This window comes from Pelmatolapia mariae, linkage group LG8 (genome assembly GCF_036321145.2).
Source record: "Pelmatolapia mariae isolate MD_Pm_ZW linkage group LG8, Pm_UMD_F_2, whole genome shotgun sequence".
Classification (NCBI taxonomy): domain Eukaryota; kingdom Metazoa; phylum Chordata; class Actinopteri; order Cichliformes; family Cichlidae; genus Pelmatolapia; species Pelmatolapia mariae.
In genome coordinates this window covers 14,065,637-14,084,972 of record NC_086234.1, presented here as the reverse complement: position 1 = coordinate 14,084,972, position 19,336 = coordinate 14,065,637, and the positions used below count along the sequence as shown (strand labels likewise).

General features: G+C 40.1%; 1 protein-coding gene across 1 annotated transcript in view; it reads right to left on the bottom strand.

Annotated features, from left to right (window-relative positions):
- Positions 1–17,711, bottom strand: part of LOC134633133 (rho-related GTP-binding protein RhoN-like) — a 37,098-nt gene extending 19,387 nt beyond the window's left edge. Inside the window, exons 1-2 of the mRNA XM_063481996.1 lie at positions 17,380–17,711; positions 15,965–16,052 (exon numbers count right to left, since the gene is read on the bottom strand). Coding sequence (XP_063338066.1) covers positions 15,965–16,052; positions 17,380–17,484 — 193 coding nt within the window. The 5' untranslated portion in view covers positions 17,485–17,711. The remainder of the gene's footprint in view (positions 1–15,964; positions 16,053–17,379) is intronic.
- Between the last annotated feature and the right edge of the window lie 1,625 nt (positions 17,712–19,336).

Below are 19,336 nucleotides of genomic sequence, written 5' to 3'. Positions count from 1 at the left end.
ACAAGATCTGAATTCAGAGGTGCAGCCACCAAATCTGCAGCAGCTGAGCGATGCTGTCGTGTCAAAACAAGCCAAAATCTCAGAGGAATGTTTCCACGTTGTCGACTGAAGAATTAAGTCAGTTCTAAAGGCAAAAGCAGAGTCCAGCCCAGTACTAGTAAAGTGTACCTAATAAAGTGGCTGTTGAGTGTAAATCAATCAATAAAAAAAAAACAGCTCACACTACAAAAGCTGCAAATAGAAGAGTTTTGTGTGGAAAAAGCTTTTCCATCATTTCAACACTTCTTCCTGACTAATTGTTTCACATCGCTGTAAACTGATGAGGGAAGCGCGTAGTAAACAAGAACGTTTGTCATACGCATGGTGCCAGTGTGCTGCTCTTAAGAAAAATGGTAGAAAAGAAAATCTTTACCTCACTGAAAATGTTTCTCACCAACAGTTCCAGTGCAGCGCCCCATCCTCTAAATGGCCTTATCGGTAAAATCCTCCCTGATATTTGATCAGTCCAGTTTAAGAATCTGTAGCCTCGTAATCTTTCTTAATTATTCTGTTTGTTTTTTGTTTAATTCATCAGCCACCTGCACGTTTTAGAGAAGTTCACTTTTTATGAAGCAGAATTCCTTGATGAGCAGCCTTAAACGATCCCCGACGGGCAGGTTTCTTAATTAAGAAAATAAGGAAGGAATATTATCTATTTTATGTTTAATATGACAAATCTTGTTAGTGATTTTTTATATATGTGCTCCAGAGATATCTCTTTTTTTATATTTTGTCTGAACTTGTAAAAACTCATTATTAAACCTCCTGTTCTGTATTTTGGGTAATGTCTCGGGTTAGTCAAGCTCAAAGCTGTAAAGCGGCTGATAAGAGACAATCAGACTCGTCGTAGCCTTTTGTATGCATAGCTGCATGATTCTGAAGAAACAGACACACACACACACACACACACACACACACACACACACACACACACACACACACACACACACACACACACACACACCTTTTGAGATGTTAGCACAGAAAATCATTATTAATCCCCTCTTATGGCACCTTTTCCTGCCAACTTTCATCACAGCGCAGAAATGTTCATTAATATTAAAATCCTGTTTGTCCTAGTCATGCCCTTCTGAAGAAATAGTTTGGGTTTTCATTCCTGAAATACATCCAGACGGAAAACAGCACAAGAAATGAATGCTATTGATTAATGCATTCATCTGCTGCGCCTCGAACATATAAATAATGCCCCCTGCAGTGGCTGAGCATTAGTGCTACGTACTCATGCTGTGTGAAATATGCAGACAATATGGAATCAGCCTGTAAGTTCGGTTGAGCACCAGGCAGCGATAGAGTCCACTCTGTATGCATGCTCCATGAGGCTGATCACTCGGCGTACATTCGTAAACACTCTGAGACACCGTGCAGAGCAGACAGTCTGCTGCTTTGTCTGCTGCTCTGTAAAAAGCTAAAGCATCATCATTTTAACATAAAAGTTTTATTCATTTTCCTCTGTTATCCCTCTCTGTCTGCCACTTAAACAAAGCGAGTTACAAAGCTATTGAGCTACAAAGATTTTTCTAGACACGTTAGAGCGTTTTAATGTTTCTAATCTAAGGGCAGTGGAGCAAACAAAGCCAAAATCAAAACAATTGCTTGATGTCTAACATCATCTCCGAGCACCCTAATGATGTCATCAGGGTTATCTAGACTTGGAGATAATAGTATTCTTGTGCTAAAGTCACACTAAGGAAAACAGCGGTTGGAGACTGCGGCACTAACAAAATTATTGCGACTGTGGCAAATGGAACCGTGATCTCGTTGCCTTTGAACTGGTTGCTTTGAAGACGGGAACCACGGGGCATCAAGACGACGATAAAACAGCAATAAGGCGGATTCACTGTATCAGTTTGCATTTCAACAGGGTCAAGGTGACAATTACTTGCAATCTGTTTGTGATCATATGGTGATTCACTGCTAAATGGTGAAAACTCCAAATCTGTTGCTGTTTGCATACACAGAAACTCACAATTTAACTACTTACATTTAAAGTTCTGAGAGAGCTGAAACAGAAAGCCAGAAACTGCTCTACAAATACTGATGTAGTTACTGCAGGATTGCAATTTTACTGCAAAACTGCAAAGGCTCTCAGCAATCTTGCTTTTACGTAGGAATAAAACCAGAATATAACAGGTGGCAACCAGTTGACTCCCCTTTGCAGATGTGTTACCTGTGCGCTCATCAGCGCAGACTGACAGACTTGTATGCATTTATCAGTGAGATGGTGATTATTTGCAAACCTTTACATTCGTCAATCACTGCAGTCAGTCCGAGTTAAAATGCAGCTGTTTGGGGACAGGTTGCTACCCAATCAGGAGACCTGTGTAACTATCTTGCAATCAAAAGTGACTAAAAGAGCTATTCTCCAGCAGGTTGTGTCCCTTTTTATTGCTAATGTAACTGAGCTATTAAAGCTTGTGTTATAAATTCATCACATAAGGGATTGGAGGAAAGGCCTATGCTCCATCAATCAAATATTATGAACTTGTTAAGTGATGATATATCATATCAGTCTTCTAACCCCTTGGACTCTCTGCTTGTTTGTGTTTGGGAAGTGAAGCACCTGAAAAAGTCTAATTACATCATACTCAGTCGCACATCCCCTGACCCATTGGGTCAAAGTCAAGTACCGTTTATAAACAGATGGGATTTTCTCAGTTGCCATGGAGACAGCACAGAGGTCATCATACGACCTTTGTATGGAACTTTGCTCACGCCATAACAGATGGTCATATATGGTCAGGATGATGGCAGCTGCACCATGACAAGTGTAAATCCATCCACTGACGGCTGCCATTAGATAATAAAAAAAATTCATGTTACAGAGGTTTTCTATTTATTCTTAATAGCTGATATAAATCAATTAATGACTTGACCTCGTCACCCACCACATTTATGATAACTGGAACTCTTATTTTGATAGGAAAAAACGAGGAGAAGGCTAGGACTGCTCCTAAGGTAAGCCGTTCTCTTCTGTACTGAGAATAATCCATTTTAGGTGTACATGAATCAGAGATTCATGTAACCAGAGCACACCGTGCTTGTTGTTATGCATACCTCTCTGCTTGAACACTGAACAATAATAGCCTGAGAAGCAGCGTGGAGGACTGAGTGAAGCTGGTCCTGGCAGTCGCAGGCACAGACAGACACATTTTGCACAATGTGGTTGTCAGCAATGTGACAACAGATTTGGATTTTCTTTACCACACTCATGCTGGAGTATTTGATCTGTCTGTTATTTTGCTGAACGCTGAAGTGGGACCAGCTCTTTATTGGAAAATCTTCCGATTATGAGCCATCAGGAACAAGATTACATTGTCTCTGTTTATACCCTTTACCCAAGCCTAGCTAAAGTTTTTCATTTAGAGCGTTGCCAAGTAGCAGCTGTAACCTGGCTGGATTTCGCTGAAAAACTGTATGTGATGTTATTTTTCTAACTCAACAGGCATAGAGGGAGAGCGCTGCCACTGAGCGTACTTTGCCTGAAATCAGCAGTAATCCAGCAGGAGTCTTTTAAATTAATGACAGAGAGAACAGACTGGCATCTGGGCTTCAACCAGCCCAACTGTATGCGACTCCATGCACCGCATTCTACATTTAAACTTAAAGTATAAAAACCTCCGTTATTCACCGCTTGTCTGGACCAGACCTTTTGAATGTAGTTTAAATATCACAAATTTGCATGATCTAGTAAGTGTGTAAAACACATTTGCTTAAGCTCTTAAAGTGTTTCGCCTAAATTTGAGTTAATTAAAAAACAGAATCAGTTTTCTTCTGTGCAGAGCTGAAATGTCATCAAGTGGTAACTAAACGCAGCATTTACACGACTACACATTTTTGTGCTTGTCGGTAATTATTTTTAATGTGCCATGACATTTAAGAAGTTGGAGGTACGACAACCAATCATTTAATCAACCGACAGAAAATGATTTTGATCATTTCTGAATGATTATTTGGGTCAAAAAGTAAATCTTTTCAAATGTAAATCTTATGTTATAGCTAATAACAATTAAAGGTAAATTTGGTATATGAATTGGTACATTTATAGTCTTCTGATGTTTTCTGACGTGATCTACTGAGAATGAACCGATTGTGTGTGCCTAATTGTTGGTTGCAGCTCGGCTAAAAGTTATTGCCGGCACAATTTCCACTATAAAGATTGTCATGAACTTAATTGCCCAATCAGGAGCACCAATTTGCAATAGTTGGGCCAAGAGTGTATTTGTTAGAAGCAATGAAAAGTAGCTGAAACAGCAAGCCCTTTCTAGTCTGAGGGACACAGTGTGAATGCAAACCTGAGCTCAGTAAGAGAAAGCTGTACCATCAACATTTTCAGGATCACTATTCCTACCCTGACACCGTCCCTCTGTGTAGATTATGTGTGTTTTAAATCTGATCAATTAACAGTTCATTTCATTTTTCTGTGGCGCATCTCCGTCAACTGGTCCATCGTTCTCATTATTGGTTCATCCCTGTCTTTTGTGTGAACGCATTCACTTAATTACTTTGTATTTCAGGGAGTTTACTTTACCTTAACGTGAATACAGAAAAACAGAAAACCAGGCTCACTCATGCTTGTACTTTAATTATGGTGAATCACATGCAGTAGAAACAAGGTCAAAACCATCCACCACCTCCTGCTGCAGGAGTAATGGCAGGTGTTGGGGGGTTGAAGTGAGTGGTCAAAGCTGCATCGTGCATTATAGATAAGGGATAGAGAGGGTCTTAAGTGGATATACCCCTTGAGTGGCCTGTGTGTCTAAACAAAGTGTGTAATAAAATCTTTTCAGTGAGTAGGGAAGGATCCAAGATGCAGACACAGAGGCAGGTGGAAGTAAAGGCGAGCCCTTTATTGAGCTGATATATTTAACTACATGATTCAAACGCAGAACTTAAGGGAAAACTGTAAACTATAAACTCGTAAAGGAACTAGGAGCCAAAGACCAGGAACCAGACTAACACCGAGAAACTGAACAATACACTCTGACAAAGGACAAGAGGAGACTGAGACATATACGCACACAGACACACACACACACACACACACACACACGAGGGTGATTAGGGGAAGTGGAGACACATGGGAAACAAAGTAGGAGAAAATCATTAATAATAAGGGAACACTAGACAACACGCTATCACAATAAAACAGGAAACATAACCAATACTAAGCCTGCGACTAGATACGAGGACTTGACACAGCGACAGAAGCTACACAAAGACCAGACAGATACTGGGGCCTGACTGGGGGAACAAAGGGATCACAAAAGATAATAACTAAATATTACGAAATCAAGAAAAGGAACCAGAATACAACAGAGAATACGAAAGATTAAATAAATGCTAAAGGAAGTTAGCAATAGAGCTACAGTCACAGGTAATTTTCTTCTTATGGTTTAACTTTTTGCTTTGTTGGAGCACATTTAACCAGTTCCAAGGACTTTTATTTTTCTCTGACCTTTTATTATCATTCTACTTATCTGGATTAACCAGTAAATTCCGCTTTTCTTTTGCAGTCTCCTACACAATGTCACGTGAAAAGGCCTGTGCTGCTGGAATGTGTTATATCAGGTTAAAAGTAAATATTTTAAACACACTGTCAAGACAACGTGCTACATGAGTGATATACCCAGTTGCCATGACATTGCCATGATGTTGCCATGGTAATTACATTAGCTAAAACTGATGCAACTCATGTATTGAAGTGACCAGCAGTACTTCACTACATTTATATCAACGACACAGGCTAACACCTGTTAGCTTCCAGACCCGTGATAAGCAAAAATAATGAATTGTAAACAAAAATGAAAATGTATCATGAAAAACAAAAAGAAACAAATAGTCCCTTCATAGATTATTCATAAAAAGGAAATACTTAGAGAATATATAACTAAGCAGCTTCTGCTCTACAAAAAAAAAATTAATTCTCTTCCACCAATGCCCTATTGTGCAATTTTATCAAAGGTGAACCAAAGACGAAACAAAAATGAAAGGCTTCTTCCTTTTCTCAGCTCTCCAACAAATATCATGATATAAAGATTGGTAGTTTTTGCACAGTCTCGCTCACACAGACAAACAAACCTCTGCCTCAGTTCCTGTCTTGGCAGAGGAGTCATGGCGAAGGTTTGAGAAAAAAAAAAAAAAAAAAAGAGAGAGAGAGATGACAACCAATTATTAGAAAGTACATCTGCACTGCATAATTTCCCATTTTAAGCACAAATTGCTGGCAGAGGAATAAAGGCATATAATTAAAAATGAGAAAGAGCTGCTGTAACAGGCATGCAGTATATTCTATATGCCTCTTGCCGTATGCGTTAGTGCGTGAAAAATGTCTCCGTAAGTCTGCACATTGTGCTGGGTGGTAAATGTCATGTTGTTTTACCTGATGTTTTAAATGAATGATGATGTCTGCTGTGCTCAAGTTCATTCAAAAGTCTTAGACAGACTGCTGAGTTACACACTACAGGTACTAGCTGAGAAACAGACTCCGTGTCCCTGGGGAATGGGAGTAGAGACGCATCCAGGCCACTCATTTTTAATGCACCCTTGGTCTTCTAATGGGCTGCATGAGCAGAGGAGAATGAGACCAGGCTGGCTGGAGGCACAAGCTCGCACCATGAAAACCTACTGACACTCTTTAGTCCTCGCTCAACATATACCGTCTCCCATCCACGACTCCAAGCACTTAGCACTCCACCAGGACTCTACATTCCTCCATCCCTTCACTGTCCCTATTTATATATTTTCCCACTTGTGTAATCTCTTTCAGCACTTACTCATACCCTTACTAACACACCCCTGCACATGTTCAGTAGGGAAGAAAAAAAACAACAGCACTTGGACTACAAACCCAGTTCCCTGCTATCCACACTTCTATCCAAAAAGCCTCTGAAACGCTTCGACACACCAGACCATTTTCTCCGCTCCATCCTGTCATGGAGCCAGTGCCACTCGTTTGCTCAGATGCTCGCTTAAAGCGCATCTGGGTGCTGCTTTCAAGGAGCCAACATGTAATTGGGGTCATAAAAGGAGCTTATAAATGAATGATGGATTGTTGAGGAAATCTCTGCCACAGACTCTGCTGACCTGGGATAGATTGGAAGGTTGGATTCAACGGGGCAAACAGTATTTTCACTGCTTGTGTGTTTAAGTATCTGTGTGTGTTTTAACATGTCGGGGCATGTCCCTGTTGGCTCGAGGAAGTTAGGAAAGTTCCAGTGAGCAGGAAGCTAGCTTGAAGTAGAATTCAGAACAGTGCATTCCTTTACTGTTCACTTGCTATAGGTGTGATAATGCAGGTTGAGCCGGTTGTTTTATTAACTCATACCTCACATGTTCACACAGTCACCTGTAAAACTCAGGTGATCTGAACACCTTTTCATGATGCACCTGCCACAACAACAGAGTTGAGTCATTTCAGTGTCATCTAGCCCCGGGGGGGGAATATGGTCAGAATTCAGCTACACATCATTTCTTTGCATCGACAGAAACACGCACCAGCCAAACAGTCACATTTCATTATGTGTCCACACTCTGCGTGTGTGAAATATGCTGAAACAAAGCAATTTTTTAGCTACTCGATAGGAGCAGGAACCAAAAAAGCTGCGCATTTATACTTCAGGTTGACATTAGAGTAACATTTTCATTTATTTAGAGTCATGCTTCTGAATGTAACGCCACGATCCACTTTCCTTTGAGCTATGTCGGGCTCCTCATTTCCTGAGGAAAACACCTGGCTCCATTATGTTTACCAGCTTGTTGCCCAGTGCCATTTCGTTCTGAGCAAGTAATTTAAGGTGCATTTTAGAGATATATATTCTTTATTTATATCTTAAAAGAGCAACACGTTGCAACAGAAAATGCTGCTGATGACAGCGATCAGATCTAAGGGTAACTTTTAGGGCTGAAAAATGAAACATTGGCTGCTTGTTCTTCTCATTTTCAGTCCAGTCCATGTACCTGACTTTTTGAGAGGATTGTTTAACACTCACCTATGAATCATTCAGGGATGAACGAGTGTGTGCACATAACAAACAACCTAGCAAAGAACCAGTTTTAAATGAATGTTTATGCACTTTGTTACTAGCAGACTCTGAGACCAGCCTCACTGGTCTCAGAGGACTGGTGGCTGTCAGGAGGTTAGGACAAGGACAAAAGCTTGAGGTATGTCAAATTATCCGTCAAGGTTTGGAGCTGCATTTCAGACAACAGTGTTGGAGATCTTTTCAAAATTGGTGGAATTGTGAACACAGAAAAGTACCATCAGATTTTGATCCACCATGCATTGCTATCTGGAAAGCAAAATCTCATTTTTCATCTCAAACACATTGTCAGTGCTGAAAAAAGCACATTTGTATAGCAAAAAACACAACGTGGAACACTATCTGTCATGGAGTGAGGAATCATCTTAACAGAGAACAGCCAACATCCAAAGAAGAGCTTTGGGTGTCTTTCTTGAAGTCTGGAGAACTATTCCTGAAAACTACTTTGAGTTGAGATGGTAGCAGGTGGCTGCCCATCCCTGAGCTGTGTTCTGCCAGAGGTTTCCTTCTGTTATAAGGGAGTTTTTCTTCCCTTCTGCCACCAAAGCGCTTGCTCACAGGCAGTTATCTGATTGCCTGGGTTTTCTCTGTATTATTGTAGGGTCTTTACCTTGAAGCAGCTGTTGCTAAAGTTGAATTAAACTGAATTGAAATCACAATAATAGATTTCAATTTGTTGAGAACAAGAGTGGTCATAGCAAATTTTGACTTTCTGTACTTGACTTTCGATCTTTTGCATTTATGTTTTCACATTTTTCAACACATTGCTGCACCTATTTTCTTATTTTTCAACAAAATATAAAGAAAGACTTTATCACAAAACTGTAGCTCTAGTTGGTAACTTAGCCTTCCACCCTCTGATGTAAATATGGTCAGTTTGGTTAAAAAAAAACAAGACATCTACAGCCAAAATCCTAAAATCAAGGCTTCAGAGGAAGACTTCTGTAACTGACAGGTGCCGAGATTAAAAGCAGAATCTAATGTGTCTTTGTCACTGGATGTAAACCTGTTCACATACATGTAGTTATGTTAGATTTTCCTAATATCATACTTTCCCAAATACAATAGTTAAAAAAAATAATGTTAGAAGGTGAACTAGGACAAAGTTCAATTTAATGTGAAATTTAATATAATAAAACCATGATTTATTTTTACCTAAGTATCCAGGGAAAAGTCATTTTAGGGCATATTCATAATTAATACCATACAATTAGCTAAGAATGTAAATGCCATCCCTGGAGTCTATGTATTAAACTGATTTATGACCTTTTTAAGCCTCGCACTCAAAGATCGGTTGATAACTGAGTAAAACAGATGCTTGTGAAATTTGAATTCCTTTCGGCTCAAGTTGGAAAAATGTTTGACTTGAACAAAGCCACACAGGACAATCAGCGCAGCAAAATAAAATCACACTGGGAGCCAGTGGAAAACATTTAATTAGCTCCCACATACGATTAGGTCCACAAGTATTTTAGGCAATGATGCACTTTTTGTAATTTTGCCTCTGCGCACCATTACAGTGGGTTTCAAAGCAATCAGTCACGACTAAAGTACAGACTTTTAGCTTCAGTTCAAGCTGTTTAAAAAAAAATATTGTGATCTCTGTTTAGGGATTACAGCCATTTTTATGTTCAGAGGCTCAAAGGTAATGAACTGACGAGCAGTTTCATGGTCAGGTGAGGCCTGCTCCCTTGTTATTCCATGGCATATTAAGCAAATAAAATATCTGTGGTTAATTTTGCTTTTGTACGCTGTTCACTGGAATTTTCAATACAAGGTCCAAAGAGATTTTAATGCATATCGAGGAGACCATCATCATTGATTTTCCATCATTTCAATCACTTATGGGGTACTTCTGTGTGGACATTGTGTTCAACAGCAGTGCAAAATCTGATTCTTCTGATCTGTTGGACGTCTACACACAGCAGACTCTCAAACATCTTCCACGCCGCTTGTGATGCTAGTTTGATTTTGTTTAAGCAGTTCATATCTTCCAATGCATCCAATATAATTAAGTTGTTGTTCATAACAGACTTCATTAATAGGAGGGGTCGTTATCTCACTCAGTCGAGCGCTACTCATTTCGCAGCTCCAATTTGCCTCTGCTTCACCTTTGCCCTTTTTTATAGGGACATTTTTCCATGTCAATCTTCTTCCACCATCTCGCAAAAAATCCATGATATGTCACTTCAGCCGTCTTTGTTTCACTTATAGACAGCTGCCAAGTCTGCACATTTGCAGTAAGTGCAAATGTGAACATGCTTCGAGAGGTTTCACTCTCATTTGTAAATGAATACAATGTTCCATAAGCACATTTGAGCTCATTCGATATCTGAAAGGCAGAACCAAGCCTAGCATCAGTGCAGTGCAAGTTGTTGCTGGAATTCACAACAGTATCCAACATCCAAACTGAAGACATTCCTGAGCTCATTGTTGGCAAGCCATCCTTGGCTCTACAGGATTTTTTGTTTTTTTGTTTTCTTGCTCTTTTACTTCCTCATCCCTGTAAAAACCATTGTCTTGGTTTTACAGTAGGACATTTGTATTCCAAAGCAGCTATAGGTTTCATTGTTTCAGGCTAAAAAATACTGTATATATGTACACAGTATAAAACCTGTCAGAGAGACAGCAAAAATATCAGGAGTGGTCAAATCAACAATCTGCTACTTTTCTTTAAAAAACAAAAACAAAGCTCAGCCTGAAAGAACTCAGAAAAACACTAAAGTGGATGATCACAGAATGTATGCAGATGTAGATTGCATGTTTGGGGCCCATGTAGCTACTGCTTATTGATGATGTGACTGCTGATAGTAGTAGCAGCAGGTTGAATTCTGTACTGTACAGGGCTATTGAGCAAAATGAAGGGTTTGAGACTTCATACAGTCACTGACTGCAAAGGATTTTCATCCAGGTATAAAAAACAATCCTTATATTCAGAATTGTCTTAGTCTGTAATTTTGAGCCTTAATAATGATCCTAAATCAAAACAAATCATCAAGAATGGCCATCCACTGTTTGGGTTTATTGTGATAAAGATTATGCCATTGTCCAAATATCTAAGGACCTAACTGTTTCTGACTAGGGGTTATTTGTTGCTGCTTCCAGGATGCTTTGCTTCAGTATAGAACCAAATCTTCTTCTTTTTTTCCCTTTTTTTTTGTCGCTGTGTATAAAGACAGATTACAGTGAGCCATATGCCGGAATCTGGGAGAAAGGAGTATGGGAAATGAGAAAAGGAGTGAGTGAAAAGTGAGGAAGAGATAAAGATGGATAGAGAGACAGACAAAGAAAACGCAAGGTAAGCTAATCAAGTGCAAGAGTGCTGAGAGGGCACTGCCCCAATACAGTGGGACTCCTGACCTTGACTTGTTGGAGACGGAGAAAGAGAAGGAGCCGGGTGGGAGGCTGGCAGCCTGAGGGGATATTAGGAAGAATCGATGAAATTAAAGAGGAGGAGAAAACTGCAGAGAAGGGCAAATCTAGACATATAAACTGTTATGGCAAAATTAGGTCAGCTGGGATCAGATTTTTAAGGACTTTTATTTGTTTTTTATTTGAAGAGTAACAAGTTCTTGCTACACAACTGCTGTGTCATCATAATCAATAATGCTTGCAATTTTAGACTACTTTTATTTTCTAGGGTTTTTTTTTTTTTATTGTGATCTGATGACTCCATGGGATTCGTTGTCCATTAAACATTGCAGAGGCTTTTTATGAAGATGAATTAGAATAAAAGCCCATACCAATCACCCAAAGCATTAAAAATGCCTACCTCATATTGGGTAGCCACGCCTGCTGCTAACAAAAACATCTCCGATCCATCATGGTATGGGCACAAAACCTTTGGGGGTAATCTTATGGTGTCTGGCAAAGGGGCAGCGAATCCTTTGGGTAATATATGTAATGGGTGGGGGCGTCTGTGAATTAAGTTTTTTCTGTAGAGGATCAATCTGCCGAGTTTGGAGGCCCAGTCTTGAATTGCATTGTGACAAAAATAGTCAGTGTTATTTATTTAACCTCAAGGCTGATCTCTGTATATGCAAATACTGATTAAACCATAGAAAGTGAGAGATTTTGGGGGAAAAAATAGCTTCATTCAAGACCTCTGAATGAATCCACTACATCAGTGATTCAAAATCAGATCCAGTCTATCATCATCTTGTACTAAAACCAGTGATTGACTTTGACAGAGCTGGACAGCTTATTTGCATTCATCCCATGTTGCATAAACCAGACAGCATTGCTGTGGGAGTCACTGTTGATTGGTTAGGTAAATACTAAAGTATCCAAACCAATTCAAAACAGGTTTATTTATAAATCACATTCACAAAAACAGTCAATCCAAGCCATTACTGTAAGGTAAAGATCCTACAGTATTAGGCATAAAGCACAAACAATAAATTGATCACCCATATGAGCAATCACTTTGGAATGGTGGGAAGGAAAAACTCCCTCTTAACAGGAAGAGTCCTCCGGCAGAATGAGAGTCAGGGAGAGGCAGCCATCTGCCACAACTGGTTTTAGGCGGTGGTGGGGGTGGGGGCGGGGGGTGAGGAGTTTGAAAGAGCAAAGGGAGAAAGGATAAAACACAGACTAAGGAAGAGAGAAGACAAAAATTTAATGAGATATATGGGGAGTAACAAGAGGTGAGTGGAGAGGAAGTGCTCAGTGTATTGCATGAAGTCCCACAGCAGTCTGAGCCTATAGCAGCATAACTAATAGATGGTTCCTGGTCACCTGATCAAGCCCCAGCTATAAGCCTTATCAAAGAGTATGTTTTATTCTGATCTTAAACGTAGATAGGGTGTCTGTCTCTTGAGGTGGTTCCACAGGAGCTGAAATCTGCTTTTAGAAATTCTAGAAACCACAAGTAAGCCTGCAGTCGGCGAGCAAAGTGCTCTGTTGGGATAATGTAATACTATGCCATCATTAAGATATGATGGGGCTCAATCTGCGGAGTTTGGAGGCCCAGTCTTGAATTGCATTGTGACGAAAATAGTCAGTGTTATTTATTTAATGCATGGCCAATGGAAGTCTCATTACACCGTTTTGGAATAACTGGAGATTTTTTTTCAACATCTTTATGATAATGAGTTGCAAAAGTCCAGCCAACAGGACTACAGGACAGTGAATGAGTCTGTGTCATGATGAGGAGACATAGAAGGTATAGTGTATTCTAACTACAATACACTCAATGCACTTCTTTTTCATTGATTTAGTTTTGTGATGGCATACCAACTCCAGCCTTTGGCACTGACACTCTTGTTTTGATGGAAATGGTGCAGAACCATTTAGAAAATAGTCTCTTTTTTTAAAGGAATGCCATTGCCATTTATATGAGCTTGATCTCAACTTGGTCTCACCTGCAGCGCCACATGACTGAAGACAGAAACAGAGCAACATGATAATGACTGAAAGACTGAGGAAGCGTAAGGAGCCAGTGGGCAATAAATTCAGGGTAAAGTTTAAATTGGCAGAAAAAAAAGAGTTTAACCTACAAGGGAGTTTAAACTACAAGCATGTTTGGATGTAGCAGAGGGAAGCAGGAGGTGGGTTGTGTGGCAAGATGAAGAATGAAAGAGACAGGGGGCAAGTGTTCGGTCACACAGCAAGTGCCTGATTAATTAAATCCACTGTTTGTTTCTGCACAATAAGCGGGCAGCTCAGAGACCACTTCTGGCACCTTGCCTAATACACTCTCCTATCTGTGAGCCTCTACAACAACTCAACATGATCCTTCTCTTCTTATCTCCTCCCCTGTTATCCACACTGGAGTTCAAGCTTCATAGCTTAAAATGTGTGATGAGTTTGTGCTTTTATATATTTGAAACCTCTGGTGCTCTGAAGCTTGGGAGTGTTTTTTTTTTTTTTAAATATATTTAGTGTTTCATCCACAACTTCAATTTCATTGAGTCAATTCACCTGCAGTTAACAAACTGCACACACTGCCATGCCACATGTCACAAACACACATATCAGCTAAAGCATGTTCTTTATCAAATCACATAAATCTGTGATTGCATAAAGTAAGCAGGAACAAGTTTAAAAGTCAAGGGTATTGCAGCAGTGTATATACAGAAAGTTCCATGTAAGCACACCAGGTGACTGTAACCCCCCGTTCAGCTATTAGTAAAACACAGCAGGTACCAGAGGGAATTGTGGTGTTACTGATGTAGTTGCCGATGCACCTGTCTCCTGACACAAACCCAGAATAGCTGGCAGGGATGCTGCAAGGCAACACACATGTCTCCTCCTCACTTAAAGAGAGCTGGAAGAAGCCACCTAAGGTCAGAGTTGGATCAGCTACCGTTAACCACTACTGCTCAATATGGGTGCCACTTCTTTGTATAATAAAAGTTCTTTCGTCTGATTCTTATCAAGGCATCTAATGAGCACCCAGAACTATTCCTGTAACCACTGGTGCTTGCAGAATTGGCTCCTTTTTATAGCTTTTAGTACCATTTATTAGTTATAATAAAGCTTTGTTTAAAAAATTCTAATAAAATCAGATAGTATTGCTTTTTAAATCCATTTCAGTTACACATGCAACATTTTGGGGTGCCCGTATATAAAGAAAAATCCCTCTGACTTGAGTAAATCCTTCTGTAAACCCTCCTAAAGTGATCCACATTAAAATCTAATTCCTCTTTTTCTTTCACAGTAGCACAAATAAGCAGATTTTATTGTCTTATACATTTTTATGGAGTTTTTTGACAGAAGCTGAACATGTGGCCCTTCTTTCACCTCACACCTCATAAACTCATTCACAACTGGGAGCGTCATGTCTGCTCAGATTCCAATAATGTGACACAATAACAATTCTGAACGGCACCTGCTTCGCACAAAAAGGTGAATTACATTTCTTTCCGAGGCGGAGTAAATTACTGTTTAAGTGTTTTAGTGAGGGAAAGGTGTGTGCGTGAGCCAGCCGGTAATTTCGCAGGGTGTTGTTTAAACACCGCAGAGCGGCCTCACCCACCGCAAAGCAGACTCGGCAGCTGCAGCAGCTCTTAATCTCCAGCTTGCCTAGCTGGTCTCCTTGTCTGCACGGGTGGAGGTTAATGGAGCACTTTGCAGTAAAGCTGCTCTCACGCTGTGTGAGAACAAGTTTTGGGGAGTTTTGTAAGTAGAAATGAAACATGAAGGGGTCTAAAGGCTAAAATGGGAGAGAGTTAATGCACATCTGGAGACCCATAGAGGCCCTCCGTCTGATCATCTCTCCAAAGTGAAGTCTTGAAAAGATATAATGACTTTGTAAATCAAAAAATATTCAGTGAACACATTTAAGAGTTTGTGCAACAGCTTCGCAAGCTCTCAGCGCTACAAGTGGACAGAGAACACTTGTGATCTCAAATAAACTGGTGCCATGTTGCATGAATTCAGTCAAGATGCCAAAATCCTCATCAAAATCACGTATGCAGGCAATTAATTTGCATTTTCATGTGTTGATTAGCTGTGGTTGTTACTCGGAGTAGGTATGTGTTGAATAACAAGCTGTTCAGAGGCCTCACATAACACTTCAGCTGCTGCTGAAAGTGTCAGATTAGCTCTGAAGTAGGACTGAAGTTATATAAATACACACAAGTTATGTTTCTGCGTCCCAGACTAGATTAATTCATTTTGAAATTTAAAAAAAACAAACAGTCAGTACTCTCAACAGATTATCCTGACACATTGTGGTTGCTCATGTTTTTGGCCCACAGCCTGGAAGTTGCGGAACACTCCAAGGAGTCAGCTGTCTGCCGATCTGGAGCTCCTCGCTCAGTAACCTCATCACGGCTTGATGATGCGGCACACCTTTCATCACTCTGGTGTGATAATCTTGAGTTGAAAGGAGAACATAAAGAGATGATTGGGAATCTCACCTGATGTGTCCCACATGTTGAGCTCGATCCTCTGCTTCTCGATCTCGAAGCTAGCCGTGTAATTCTCAAACACCGTGGGAACGTAATTCTGAAACGAGAGGCGTGTGGTGGCTAAAATTAGATCAAAGCTTGGAGGAGATGATATGCCCACTGTAAAAAAGAAAGATGGTGTGATTTTCATGACACAAAACAGTCAGATTCCTAATTAATTCAAATAGCTGCTGTGGGGATGGTAAGTGCAGTTGTGAATGTCAAGAGGCGAGAGATGGTTTTTTTGTGTGTGTGTGTGTGTGTGTGTGTGTGTGTGTGTGTGTGTGTGTGTGTGTGTGTGTGTGTGTGTGTGTGGAAAGTAGATGAGTCCAATGCTTTGCTTTGACCTATTTGCAAGTTCTGAACTTTAGTTCAAAAAGCTTTGGTTTGATTAATCCCAACAGTTCAAGAGTCTGACAGAATGCATTTCCTGCATCACATAAAAATTCTCCTTCTTTGGAGCATAAGTTCTTCCTTCTTCACTAAACACATTTCCTGTTGTTGTTGTTGTTGTTAGTGTGTTTAGTCTGCATTCCTTTCTAGTTTTGCTGAAAAAGTATGCTTTGGGGTTTATCCATCCACAAGCTGTAAGTTTTTTGTCATAAACTGAGTTCTTAAAAAGCTTTTTATATATATATATATTTTACTTACTTCAGATGTCTTATTGGTGTAATTAAAATCATGTAATCAAGTATAGAAGACAGAGTACTACTTCTGAGAGACAAACTATTACTTGTGCGAACTTTTTGCCTCTATTCGACTTTCGGTCACCACTATAAAACATTACACACTCCCGGGTTTAATATCTCGCGTCTCACAACACACAATCTAGCTCCCAGGCGGTTATTCAGGGGGGTTGTTGGTCGGCTGCTGTTCTGGTCAAACCTGCAAAGTCCCACATCAACAGACGGACACGGTGCGCAAAAGCGCACGTAGGCCAAAAATTCAGTGATAACTGGCCACTGAATTCTAATTATGTTATTAATTTACATGATGCTGTTGCATCCCTTTAGATGAGACTTAACACAAACCCCGGTAAAATCCTGACATGATGAAATAATACACAACGAGAACACCATAATGTTTCTTTAAAAAAAAAGAAAAAAGAAAAAAAAAAAGAACATCCATTTACAGTTTCGAGTTTTAACTTCCATGATATTTTTCAAAGAGAGCGGCACAAATACATTATAATAAATGTTTACAGGCCACACATTTAACTACGTATCAATCAGTTCCCACAATGATCCACAATGTCAAGCCTTCTTGAAGCGATCTCACTCTACGTGAAAACACTGCCGCGTGGTTTCAGGGACTTTACGCACCTGTGCCGTCGCACCATTCAGGGCTGCTGTGCGTATTTCTATTTCTAATAAATGCTGACTTACCTCTGGGTACGAGTCTTTGGCGAAAACGTGAAGGAGAGCCGTCTTGCCACACTTGCTGTCCCCGACAACCACAATCTTACAGCGAAGTAATCCCTTGCTCTCCATGGTTTCCCCTGTTTAAATCACTGAGTGCTTCTGTGTCGCTACCTCCTTGTCATTTAGCTCCAAGCAAATAATAATGTCGAAGAGGAGCTTTAAATGTTTATTTTTTTTTCCCACAGATGGAATAAAACACTCCGGATAAAGAAAAAAAAACAAAACAAAACAAAAGAAAACTTCAACTCCACAGTCTGGTGTAGTTTCGGCTACATGCTCTGCGCGCTGCTGCGCTCCACTGCTTCTTCCAGTCAAGTGAGGCGCACAGCTGATGCTTTCGGTCAAAGTCACGTCCTTAAAATGCAGATTCCTGTTTGGCTTTTCAAATTTAAAGCCTATGTGGTGCCGGCCATGTAAACAACATTAACGCTCAGTGTATTCCATCCGCGTCATGCTAGAAAAGCAGCTTAACCCTGCGTGCAGCTGCTGTTATTGCGCTAATATAGCCGGGCTAACAGTCTATTATTTTGAATGAAAACTTGCAACTGTTCACGTCTTTCTATAACAGACTCTGCCCAGCTTGACACAGCCCCCCCCCCGCGCCGTATATCCACCCAGGTGGGTTTATATATCTCTGTTCAAAACAACTGAATATCTGCTGAATGAAAAAAGCCAGATTAATCACGTCTACTTTATATAGATCTATGAACTGTCACTTTGAGTTACTGATATAAAGTCACAGAGCAGAATCAGGCCAAATATACAGAATATACTCCATGGTAGAAAAATCATTATCTTTATGATTACAGGCAGAATAAGCGCGGCCCGTCTCTCAGATTTACTTTGCAAGTCTTCACTATTTAGTGACAGTCAGGTTTTTAACACTGCTGCTGATAGAAGGATTCTGGTGTGACTCCCCCGCATGGCTAATCTGCTCTTTTGTATATAAACACAGGATGCCAGCTTCATTCTGAACTTTGTTACCAGGGATAAGATCTGTGTGATCTGCCTCAGCGCATTAGAGATTCTAAAGAACATTTGCAACCTGTTAGCTCCATCTTCTGGTCAAAAAAGAGAGAAGAGAAAGAGAAAAAATAGCTTGTTTTCCAGTATTTTACTCAATCCCACAGCCAATGTGCGCTTGCCTGCTTTTGCTAAAACATCAGAAAGAAAGTAAACTGACAAATTGTCCTTGGAAAACTAAAAATGTTGCCTCGTCAAGAGTTTAATGTGACATGTAAAAGGACACCATATTATCTGAATTTATTAACAGTATGTTTGATAGTCTCAGCAGATACAAGTTTATTTTGTGCAAAGACAATGTGAAGAGAGTAAAAAGACACTTAAAGCGGGCGTCCTCTGCCGAGGAAACATCGTTATTTTCGATTTTGAGGAAAAAGATATGCATCAGCTCTTCTTTTAACTTGTCTGTCTTCACAAAAATGATCAAATGGACATGTAAACATGATCAATAGGTGAACGACGGGGGAAAGAAAGAAAACATTAAATCTCCAAAAGTTGAATCAACTTTTGGAGATTTACTTACCTGGCTGATTGAGCATGCATCAAGATGAAAACATTAAGTTGTTATGGGGATCTGACTTGTTTTATGCAGATACTCATGATGGGTTTTGGATTCACTACAAAACAGTGAACTGTTAACTGAGATGGTTTGGACATGTGCAGAGGAGAGATGGTGGATATACTTTACAAAGCATGTTGACCATGGAGATCCCAGGCAGGCGGAAAAGAGAAAGACCTCAGAGAAGATTCATGGATCTAGTGAAAGAGGACATGCAGAGGATTGGTGTGACAGAGGAGGATGCTCCGGATAGGATGAGATGGATGCAAATAATCTGCTGTGACAACCCCTAAAGGGAGCAGCTGGAAGATGGAGAAGAACAGACTGATTACTTTAGCT